The following is a 12,617-nucleotide window of genomic DNA, read 5'->3' on the forward strand; positions in this document are numbered from 1 at the left end:
CAGATATGGATGGCTTAAGGAAGAAAATAATGATGATTATATTAAACATGAATTATTATAATGATTATTATAGAGAAACCCAGAGCCAATTAATAATGATATTTACCTTATACTCTTCCCATTAAGGGAATTTGAATAAAAGTTATAAACTAAGACAAGAGTGTACTAACTTCAAAGACTTACTGTCATTATAAGGACAGGCTTCAGAGTCAGGCCACTTGGGTTCCCTAACTTAGGAGCTTTGCATTGGTAAGAAATTTGATCTACTATTGGAACTTCAATACTTGACTCTCTTTAAGAAAAAAAAAAAACTCTTTGTTAATAATACTACTTGTTAAAGATACTACTCTGAAGAATTGTTATAGGGGTCATTGATAATAATGGACACTAAACAAGTGTCAAACAATTTGTGTGGACAGGTTTGCTTTTCTGATCTTCACAAATAACCACATGCAAGTGGGAGAAATGGATCACATGGGGAAAAGAAATGATTATTTCAGTTGTTTCAATGACAAGAGAGCATCACTGCTCAGACACTGAACCTGACCAATCTTAACACTCAAGGCTATGGAAGAGAACTCAATGAGAAGCTATGACTTCATGTGTAATAACAGTCACTATTTGAAGTTCTTTGGATCTACAGATAGAGTTCTTCACTGAAACTTTGTCTGAACCTTCAACTTTGGAAAAGAATTCAGTTTTTGCAGCACAAAACTAACACCAGTGCTTGAAAATTATAAGATTATTGATCTTACCTCAATTATCTCAATTTTCTAACAACTAAAATGACCCAATAATGGAGCCAACTGCTGAGAATTGGGACGAGCACCATTTCCAAAGAAAAGGCTGTCAGAGGAGGCACCAGAAAGAAAAGACTGAAGAAAGACTTCTTATCCTTGGAAGACCCTGGGTTTTCTTCCTCTAACAGTCCATGATTTGTGAATCAATATCTTCTCATTCAAAGATAGTTGAGAGTGAAGCTTAGGAGGACACCACTGTTTTCCCTTCCTCTTCCTCCTTTTCCCCATCTCCTACTCATTTGGGATGGGGTTTTATGATTTAGACATGTGGTGTCCACCAAAGCTCATGTGTGAGGCATTGCAAGAAAGTTCAGAGTAAAATGACTGGGTTATGATTGGGTTATGAGAGTCTTAACTTAATCAGTGCATTAATCCACTGATACAGATCAACTGTGTGGTTACTGTAGACAGATAAGGTGCGGCTGGAGAAAGTAGATCACTAGGGGCATGCCTTTGGGTTTTACAGAGTGAAGCTCTCTCTGCTTCCTGTTCTATCTCACCCTTCCACCATGATTTTCTGCTCATAGCTATGGAATCAGCTGACCATGGACTGAACCTCTGAAACCATGAGTCAAAATAAACTTTTCGTCCACCATGTTGTTCTTGTCAGGTCTTTGGTCCCAGCAATAAAAAAATAAAAAATAAAAAAAAATAAAAAAAAAAAACCTGACTAAAATATGGGCAACTTAAAATCTTTGAACACGTATACCCACTTAATCACCATTCATTCAGCTGTTAAGTTTAAAGAGATTGTCCTTCTTCCTGAACTTGATAGCTATGACTTTTTCCCCTCTGGTTGGGGGACATTCTTTGTTGAGATGCTTAAATTTCTTAGCAATTTTTTTTTCTGTATATGAAGAAAATTTTCCATGCTCCAGCATGATAAAAATACCTGTTCTGGGTATAGTTTCCTGAAATGTGGCACCATATGTGCATCAGTAAACATTATGTGTAGAGTAAATTAAACCAAGCCTTATAATTAGGCAGTAAGGAAATTACTGTAGACCTGAAAGAGTAAATCAGCAGTATTAAAATGCTCTCCATTTTCTCTGAAGCACTTCAGAGTGCCATAAAAAGCCCGTGTCATTGCGATAAACATCGAGAAGAAATGCATTTGGAGTAAGACAACCTAAAAGACACCACAATTCAAATAGGGCTTTGAATCCAGAGTCCAAGGTGTCATCTCATAAAATTTAAAAGCCAGCCCTTTTGCCACTAATGTGGGAGGGAAAGGAAAACCATCTGACATTGAGACATTGGGGTGGAACTTTCTCATACAACAAGTGCAGTAAAGACTTTAGTAGACAGGGGCTTTGGAGCAGAGCCAGGACCAAGGAGAGGTTCATCCATGTTGAACAAAACAGCTATGCTGTAAATAAAGACAGATTTTCCCTTTTGCATTAAGTTTCAATACATCTCAGACAGGCACTGTCTTATTTACAGTTGTCCTGTTTTATCTACAATGTTGATATTTTGATCAGAGTGGATTTTGCATGACTTTTGATTTTCTAGAATAATGCTGAAAATATTACTTATCTTGACTACTTAGTTTATTGGGTACCCCACAAAACCAGGTGCCTGGGGCTAGTGCCTCACTTGTTTTACTACAGTCGTGGCCCTGCTCCAGAAAACGCAGATTGATTTTACCAAGCCCTACAACAAGGGACAGTGAGCAATTGGTCTGCTCATGTCTAATCTCAGCCCCTGGGGAGAGGAACCTTGTGATACATAAAAAAAAAATAAAAAAAAAAATTCTAAGAAATTTAATCATCTTGAACAAAGAATGTCCCCCAATGAGAGGGGAAAATGTCATACCTGTTCTTAACTTTAGAAACAAATATTCAATCTCTTTAAACTTAATTTAAAAGCTGAATAGTGATTATGTGGATATGTGTGACTGATATTGAAAATATTGATTCAGAAATATTTTTTTTTTTTACTTCTTTCCCTGGTTCCTGACAGAGAGCTCCTAAAATCCTTGGAGATCTTGTAGAGATGGACACTAATGAAGTCTTTTGTTCTAATATTTAGTCTTTGACCCTAATTCCTGACACACACTCTTAAGAACTGTGTAATTTTCTGACTGATAACATCTGACAGAGTTCCTAAACCTTTTGGAATTTCCTGATGGATAGGAGCATCTTTTGTTCTAATGAGGTGACATTTGGCGGCCTCCTGGATAACCTCAGGATGAGAGCTTGTTGCCAGAGGAACCAGCCATATGATTAAAGAGTTAGAACTTTTGGCTCTCCCCACATACCTCTGATCTCTGGGGAGGTGAGAGAGACTGAAGGTTGAATTGATCATCGATGGCAATGGTGTAATCAATTATGCTGTGTAATAAAGCCATTACAAAAATCCAGAAGGACAGTGTTCAGAAAGCTTCCCAGTAGCTAAACATGCAGAGGTGCAGGGAGGTTGGCGTGCCTGGAGGACATGGAAGCTGTGCTCCCTTCCCACATGCCTGACTCTGTGCATCTTTTCATCTGTATCCTTCACAATGCCCTTTATAATAAACCAGTGAATGCAAATTAGTGTTTCCCTGAGCTGCTTTGGCAAGTTAATCACACCTGCATTAGGGGACATGGGAACACTGATTTACAGCTGGTCAGTCAGAAGCAAAGATGAAAACCTACTACTTGCAACTGGCATCAGAAGAGGGGCAGTCTTGAGGAACTTGGCCCTTAAATTGTGGGATGGGATGCTATCTCCACATACAAAGTGTCTTCTACCTGAACTGAATTGAACTAGAAGACACCAAATTGTGTAGGAGAACTGTTCACTGTAGAAAAACTCCATATGCATCCTGATGACAAGAGGTAAATGTCCTATGGTGAATGTGTGAAAGTAGGGAAAACTTGGAGTTTTTTTTTTTTTTTTTTTTTTTTTTTCCTATCTCTTGCAAGCCTCAAGCATGGACATCCCATGAAACAAGTATGGTCTCTGTGAAGTGGAGAGATCAGATAGAGGAGAAAAGTTGGAAGGCCTCACATATCCTCAGATGCATCCCCTAAGGGACTATGAGAAACAAAGGCAGTGGGATTCAAACCTGTGAAGATATCAAAAGTTGCCTAAAATGTGCTACGACACAGATCTGAAGGTGCCAACAAATGTATGTGAAATCAGAATCTCCCCAAATGAAGTATTCATTGAAGCCAGCCCAGCAACAGGAAACTGCTGGGTTAGGTAGGGTGTCCTCTCTTAAAATGAAAATTATTATTACAGTATAAATAGACTTTTTAGGCTAGTGAATCTAGCCCATGAAACAATGGGACCAGGGAAGTTTAGAATGGGGGGAGATCAATGGCTGGAGTATTTTCTGTGTGGAGAGTCTGCTATGGGGGATCCTCATTCTTTCAAGACCTGTGTTGATGCAAACTTAGTTTATTTGGGGCACTAGTACCTGGCCTAAAGAAACAAAGAGTCATAGGACATGAGCACACTTCAAACAAAGATACAAGTTAGAAACTTAAACCCATTACAACGTGTTGTGATAGAAATATTTTTAAATGATTGAGGAGTCTACTTCTATGAATCTTGTTTACAGAAATGGAAGAAAGTCATGATAATAATAAGGTGATATTGAGGCTAATCCTTTTAGGGAAAACTGTGAATTTTCCTATAAGTAAAAAAAAGGGGTTGGGCTGGGGATGTGGCTCAAACAATAGCATCTTTGCCTGGCATGCGCGCGGCGCTGGGCTCCATCCTCAGCACCACATACAAATAAAGATGTTGTGTCTGCCGAAAACTAAAGAATAAATATTTAAAAACTCTCTCTCTGTCTCTCTAAGAAAAAGGGGGGGGGGTGGATGGATGATTCCAGACAGAGACAATGAGAAGTTAAATCCATAAAGATGTATAAACACCAGTTTCCCGGACTGCTAGGGCTACTGTGAGTTGACCTCAAGAATACTGGGGTCATGGAGACTGGTTATGAAGCTGTGGTCATTATTATTATTATTATTATTTTGTAAAGAAGTTAAGCAGAGCCAATGAGAGTGGACAGAAAGGACAGGACTAAGCCGCATTCATGGGGTAGTATAAATTGGACTGAATAACTGGTGGGGATTTTAGGAATGGTAATGGGAGAAGCTGCATGGGTCTGTAACTCTCTTGAAAGGATGATCAGAGTGAAAGCACACAACTGTGCATGGCCAAGGTGGGGAAGAGTATGGCTTTAAGCCATCCTACAAATTTCATTCACCAAAGAACAAAGGACCAAAATTAGTCAGGGAAAAGGAAGCATAAATTGAGAAATGTTGTAACTAACATCACCTTCTTCAGAACTTTCTAGCCAAGCAAAAGGCAATCTTGGATCCCCCCAGCCATTAGCAGTGACATCCAAGGAAGCTGAAAAGGCACAAAGCAATGAGATTCTACAGAAAGTGGGTTCCTACCAGGGCTGGTGGCAACAGCAGGTGAAGCAGAACCTGCAAAAAAAATGAGTCATTTTCTAAATTTCAGATCTACCCAGCCTTCTTGGGAAATAGGGAGATAAAAATATATATATATATATTGTCAGACTTGATGGAAATTCCCCTGGGAAAACTGATGCCAGAAGCCATTTCAGGTAATAAAAGGTAACCTCAGCAAGGAGGAGTCAGAAGTAACAGATGTATTTGGTAACAAGCTGACTGCAGTGATTCTCTGAGTACATTTGGTCAGATCAAGGCTGCTAGCTTTAGCAACATCTTTATTCAGGCCATAGATGTGGGTGCATAACACACTTTAGAATTATCTCCTTTTGAATGACAGGCTTGGATAAGAATCCTCAGCTCCCACATAGCCTCCAACAATGAATATGGGCCAACCTGACCTAACCAGATTAGGTGTTCTGAATGTACGTTCTGGTATATAGAAAGGACATTCTACCAAAAAAAAAAAAGAAAGAAAGAAAGAAAGAAATCTTTGTTGTTTAAATCATCATTTTTTGGAAATATTCCAAACTTTCTTGCTTAGAAATTTCATCCCAGAAAACATATTATATTTTATATTTTTTAAAAGTAATCCTACAGTGGATCTTCTATTCTCAGAATCAGTATTCTTAATGGCATTCTCAGTCACCAAAAAAAAGTAGGTGGTGGAGGTTGGGACAAATACAGACATTCTCTAAAATGTGGGGGTCTTTTGCATTTTTTATTGGTACACAATAATTATATGTATCCTTGGATTCATTGTAACATAGTACCTATATGTACAGGACATAATTTGATTGATTTCATTCCTCGGTACCTCCCCTTCTCCACCATCCTCCCTCCCTGCATCTCCTTCCTCTTCCCTACTGCTCTCCCTTTTATTTTTGTGAGCTTCCTTTATTTTTCTTTCCCTTTTTATAACTTCCATGTGAGATTTAAAAAATATGACCCTTGACTTTCTGACTCTGGCTTATTTCTCTTAACACAATATTCCCCAGTTTCATCCATTTTCCTGAAAATGGCATAATGAAATTTGTTTTGGACTCAGTTATTGCTATTTACATCTTCCTATTCCCACTTCTCTTTGGCTGCTAAGGGCTGGAGAAATTAGCAGAAGGGGGCAGATCAGGAGTTGAAGGGCCCACTTAATTGAGCATCTTCTTGTTCACACATACATTGTTGATCCCTCTACTCAGCATCGTATGGTATTTGATTAGCCAATGTTGGTCCAGGTACTAGACTCTTCCTGTGATGCAGACTTTAATGAGAAAGAAGAAAAGCCTGGTGATCTCCCCAAACTTGAGTTAATGTGAGAATACTCAAGTACAGGCTGGCTCACAGAAAAAATAAATAAATTTCATGAATCAAACAGCACCTTGACAAAGAAAGATCTTGCCCATAGTGATATTTCAAAAACCATTTCTGATTTATGAAATCATACACCCTGGACATGGCCTAATGAGTTTTCCAGGAGATAAATAAGTAAATAATGGTCTTATGTTCAGGGCTGTTTTATTAGAATTTTTCTAGAACAGAGATGGTCTGGATATATAAGCCTTAATCAAGGGGCATGTACAAATAATGGCTGTTCACCGTGTCATTGAACCCTCTCCTACCAGCTCTGCCCTGCTCTTCCTGGACTTTGTTATCCTGAGTTTTGGTGTTTAGCTGTCTCTGCACTGCTTATTTTTATATTTCAAATCCTCCTTGCTGCATGATCATTTTCTGATCTCCATTCTCCCACTGTAGAGTGGGATCTGACCCAAGGACCAAACCCCAGGGATTATTAGCTCTGACATAAGGTTTCTGTGTGAAGAACATAAACTTTAATATTTGGGGAAAATCATTATTCTATCACTTTTGTTGTGGCTGTTGTTGTTGTAGACATATAGATAGCTTCATATCCTTATGAAGAAAAACAGATTCAAATACAGAAAAAAATTAGTTTAAAATGTTTTCTTACAATGAATCTAAAAATAATTGGCCCTATCACAGGCAGATGTGAGAAAAAGAATTGAATGCCTTAATGTTTCTTTTTTTCTGTAAATGTTTTGGAAAGTCTGTAATTCGCACATTGAGAAGCCGGATACCTAAGCACAATAAGGACTTTTTCAAAAGAGGATCCAGTGAACCAAAACAGCTGGAGACCCAAGAGATAATATCAAACAAGAACCATATTTTTGACATTCACCCTAGATTTTTTTTCCTGTCTGTAGGGCATACATGTCACCCCAAATTCTAGAGTGATGGAGGTACTATTGGAAACCCAAAATCAATTTTATGTAGTTATGTGAATCTTCCCTCCCACACACATCAACCAGGGTAGATCTGTATACAGGTGACCACTTGTATATGCTGGTTCTATGGAGAGGCAGGATGGAGTAAAGATTGTGAGCAAAGAACCAGCAGCCAGACTGCCTGGGCTGAAACCTGCACATCAACACCCTGTGTGCATCCATGGATGCATTAGTTCATTAATATATCCTCATCTGTAAAATGGGCATGGTGACAACCTTATCCATCTCACAGAATTAGCATGAGGATTTAATGTGGTCAATATGTAGAGAAAAGTTAGAATCAGTCTAGGTACACTGTAAGAGTTGACATATATCAGATACAATTTAGAATTTACTTTGTGAGCATTTTTCAAAACTTTCACTAATGATGGTCCACCTTCAGCCACAGTTCTTACTTATGTAAGGAATTAGGTCTGAAAGGGGCATCTAGGAAATTCTTTGAATGTTATTTCTTATCAATCTTAGAAAATTTTTCAGTCATCCTCTCTGGAGGCAGGGTTTTTTTTTATTAATCTATTTTAATTAGGTATATATGACAGCAGAATGTATTTTGATTCATTGTACACAACTGCAGCACACTTTACATTCCTATGGTTGTACACGATATAGCGTCACACCATATGTGCAGTCATACATGTACCTAGGGTAATGATGTCCATATCATTCCACCATCTTGGAGGCAGGGTCTTGATAAATATACCTCCAAGTGACATGTTTTGCTTTTTGGTTTTTAATCTTTTGTTATATTACCATTCTACTACGGACTCATCTCAATGTAAAAAAAATCATGAATAATTCTATTCATGATTTTTTGTTGTTGAAAATATTTTTATTGTAATAGCAATTTAGAACTTTTTGTCGAGTTGGCACTCACTGAATCTCAATGTGGGAATCATTGTCATGGTTAATAAGGGTGAAAGGATAGAAATTAGGCCCTGAATTGGTTTTGGAAGTGAAGTGGCTGTTTGGCAATACCATGATGTTATGGTTATTATTTATTAGCTTCTCATAGAGTAAGGTTTGGGCCCTAATTTGCTTATCAACTTGGGATAAAAAAGACTAAGGAAAGGATCAAAACTTTAACAGGAAGAAATCAGCCTCCTTGTACGTACAGGAAGAAGTAAGAAAGGGAGGTATGTAGGAGAGCAGGCAGGTGCTGCTGGCAGACACTGGCTAGGTCCTCTCTGAGTGACGGATGGACCGTGGAGGACCCTGGTCCTCTAGATAGGGTGTCAGCCAAAAGCTTTTGCTTTTGCAATGGTTTGGATCCAGAATCACAGCAGTGACAGTAGCTCAGACATGGAGCCTACTGTGTCCACAGCTCTAAAATTAGAACATAATGCTTAAAGCTGGCAGTTTTATTCCCATAAATCCATTTTTAATTCTAAACAAAGTACTCCCGAGAGGACTCTGCTCTACCACTGGCCATTGTCATGGGTTTCATTGGCAAGATGGATTCACGCCAATTAGTTTTAAATCATACCCTTGCATTCCTGTGACCTTTTTCACAATTTATGACATCCTTGGGATGTGCTGCCTCAGTGAGGTGTTTAACTTGTTTGAAAAATTCCACTTGAACAGCGATCCTTTTTGATCCTTTTTTGAATAACCCTTGGTTTTTTAAGTGTCTACAAGTCTAACTAAGCTTTCTTTCATTATGGAAGTCAAAGATAACGCTCATGATTGACTACTTCTTTTAAATGTGGTGAGTGGAAGTTTGCAAGGTTCCAGGGTCACCCTCCTGAAGAGCACTTCCAAAACAAGGGATATGAGGAAGAGGCAGGAGATTACAGGAGAGTGGGACATTATGAAAGTCACTAGAAATCTTTTTTAAGCACGATCTTTGATTTTTACCTTTTTTCCTCTATTAAATTTGATTTCTTTAAATACATATAAAGGAATATGTATGTATGGACCTAGATCTTGAGAGTTCTCATTTTAGAATCTGCTCTCATGAGGATTTATCTGTAATTGAAAGCACAGGAAATATCTCAGCAGTAGGGAAACACACATGGAGCCACTAGCATCCAGGGCCACTGTTGCATACCCAGAGAAAACCTTGTCTCTCCAATTAACTAGCTACCCAAATCTAGGCTGATGGCCTAACTGAGCCACGCAAATTAGTCTGTGCATGTTCCATCTGCACAAATGCTAGGTAGCTTCAATTTGGATCAGAATAGCTTTTGTACCACTACAGGTGTACATGGAGAGACAGAAGAGATAGGAAAAAAGACAAAAATATCCCAACATATGGGTAGGGATGGAAATGACAGATGGGGACCATTTTAGTCCTAGAAAGGCAGATTAGGGAAAAGAAAGGTGTTTGAACCAAATCCAAGGATGTGGAGTGAAATTATGCCATAACTATTGGATCTTAATACTACCAAACAATTTTCCTATTATCCTGATGCCTCTGTATCCTTGGGAGAGTAAGAAAAAAAAGAATCACATTGGTGGAATGGTGGAATAATTTTGGGGGAGGACATAGTCCTTCCACTGACACCCTAAAGGAAGCTCTCTGAGGAGTCTGTATTCTAATCATTTGAAAGTTCACTATAAATTTCACCTTCAGTTTTCACTACTGTCCTGTGTAAAGAAAAAAATCAACACTTTCCTGGGAATTATGAGAGTAAACATTACTTGACCCACTTCTTCCTTAAAATAAGACAAAACAAAAAATCTTGTTACAGTAGGTTCATAAGAGGAGAGAGGTAAGGGTGCTGGCTCCTGGATGTGAAAGCTTAATCCCTAATAAAACAAAGAAACTAAGGATGCGGAGGACCCAGTTCATGTATCTGGCCTCTTTGGCAATCTGGCTAAAGGCCAACCCTGGAGATGTCTTCCATCACTTTTAAAATCTGATTGACCTGCCTTGGAACCTCTGGCATAGGACAATAAATTAGGATTTTCCTTGGACTCATACAATGTTACTTAGCTCAAAGATAGCTAACAGATCATGTGTGGTTCCTTGTTTTTATACACCCAGGAAGAAAAGGAGATCAAGAGATGAAAATGCACACTCACACTGCCTATTTAGTGACAGAGCAAGGACTAAAACCTAGGGCCCAGATTCCTAATTTCATATTTTCCATTAACTTTCTCTCTGTTCCTACTTCCCATTCATTTCATATTAGACAGGATATGGAGAGATAGACTAAACAGGGCAAGGAGAAGTAGACCTGACCAGTTAGCCATTTGGAATGACCTATTATTGATTAGTGAAACAATATTTTATTATAACTTATTTCAAGGTCAAATAAAAAGGAAGTGCTTTCCCCCAAAGGGCTTTCTATCTGGGTAGCCAAACTAGAGTCTTGATAGTCCAAAACTAACTGTGATCTCTTCTGGATGATATTATTAGCTCAGGTGTGTCCACACCTTCAGGCAATATCCTGAAAAGAGCCCAGAGCTCACAAGCAGTAATCAGAAGTGATATGTTCCTTTCCTTTCAATCATTTCTAAGATGCTCCTCGGCCATTCTTGTCTAAGCACCTCTCTAATTTTGTCTATTTTGCCTGCACTTGATGTGCTGCAGAAGAGAATGCCGGATGTATCTGCGCAAATCCAGTTTTTCAAGCTGCAGAAAGTACAGCCTTGGGCAGTGTTTTTGTTCTAGTTGACTTACTCCATCAACACTTAGGAACCAAGATGGACATATGCAAAAGCTACCAATTGGAGATAGGATACTTGTCAAGCAGAAATCAAGTAGAGGTAATTTTATTACAACTTGATGCATGTTGTACTTTCTTTTAGAGAAAGATCACTGCCAAATAAAGTGGAGTTCATCATGGAAACCTATAAAATCAGGGTTTCTCAACAACATTTACCAGTATTCATATAATACTTTCCAAGCCAGCACAGGATTACATGCCTGTAATCCCAGTGGCTCGGGAGGATGAGAAAGGAAGATCGTGAGTTCAAAGCCAGCCTCAGCAATGGCGAGGTGCTAAGCAACTCAGGGAGACTCTGTCTCTAATAAAAGACAAAATAGGGCTGAAGATGTGACTCAGTGATTGAGTGCCCCTGAGTCCAATCTCCGGTACCCCCCCAAAAAATATTTTAAGGTAAAAAGGGGCTCCCAACAAAGATAATTTTCCCACCAAGAAAAATTGACATTTCAGACTAATGATGCCATTAGCCACTGAAATCATACAACAAACTCTCCTTGCTTTGGTTCCCTGCTTCCCAAACAACCATCTGACGAGCAAACATTCTAGATTTATGTACCCAACGGAATACACTGGGTCATAGACCTTAATTAGCCCATCAAATTAAGAGTTGCATTTCTCATTAACCATTAGCTTTCTAGTTTATCATTTAATGCTCTGGGGAGTTTAATAAGTAAGAACCACCATAGATCCCAGACAGGCCCTGAGCATGACTGGATTTGGAAAACTGAAAAGCAGACTTAGAAGGCACTGAATTCAAATCTCCACCTGAGAAGAGTATGTCTGGGCATTGAGAGGTTGCCCCTCAGGGGCGATTCACATCATTAGCCTTGCAGGTAGCCCATCTCTCTGCTCAGCAATTTCTACCTTGCTAATGAATATTTCTATGTATATTCAGGTGAAATAAAGAACAGCATCCTGAACATAAGCTTTTTTTATGTATATATAGGTTAAATAAAGAACAGCATACTGAAAATAAGGTCTAAAAAATCCTAAGAAAGAACATTATTAAAAACCACTAAGTACCATGCTCTCAAAACAGAAAACAAAACATTACCTGTCTCCTTAGATCTCTTGTTTTCTTGGTCATCTTGTCAATTGCAATGTTTAGAGGGTCTCCTTTTTCTTTCCTTCCAGTCTATTAAGAAAATAAAAATAATTTCTAGTTTAGAAAATTCAACATTAGAGACAATGAAAGCTAAAAATAATCTGGGAAAACAAAGTTGTAGAGTCAAATGAAGTTTTTATAAGTGATTCTTTTCAGTACACAACTGCACAATTGAATCTCTCAAATCTTTTTTTTCCCTTAAAATATAAGGTTAAAAGTAAAGATATAAGGTACAAATACATTCTCAGGATTATTGCCATGCAAATATGTTTTCTTCCCTTCTCCTATCATTTACAGATTAATAAAATAACACAAGGATGTTTTACTTT

At 38.4% G+C, this 12,617-nt stretch overlaps 1 protein-coding gene across 1 annotated transcript in view; it reads right to left on the minus strand.

Moving 5' to 3' along the window:
* Positions 1-12,617, minus strand: part of Ctnna2 (catenin alpha 2) — a 1,018,251-nt gene that overhangs the window by 159,327 nt on the left and 846,307 nt on the right. Inside the window, exon 8 of the mRNA XM_046432228.2 lies at positions 12,238-12,318. Coding sequence (XP_046288184.2) covers positions 12,238-12,318 — 81 coding nt within the window. The remainder of the gene's footprint in view (positions 1-12,237; positions 12,319-12,617) is intronic.

This window comes from Marmota monax, unplaced genomic scaffold (assembly GCF_021218885.2).
Source record: "Marmota monax isolate L192 unplaced genomic scaffold, Marmota_monax_Labrador192_F-V1.1 WCK01_AAM20220418_F8-fsc00106, whole genome shotgun sequence".
NCBI classification, from domain to species: Eukaryota; Metazoa; Chordata; class Mammalia; order Rodentia; family Sciuridae; genus Marmota; species Marmota monax.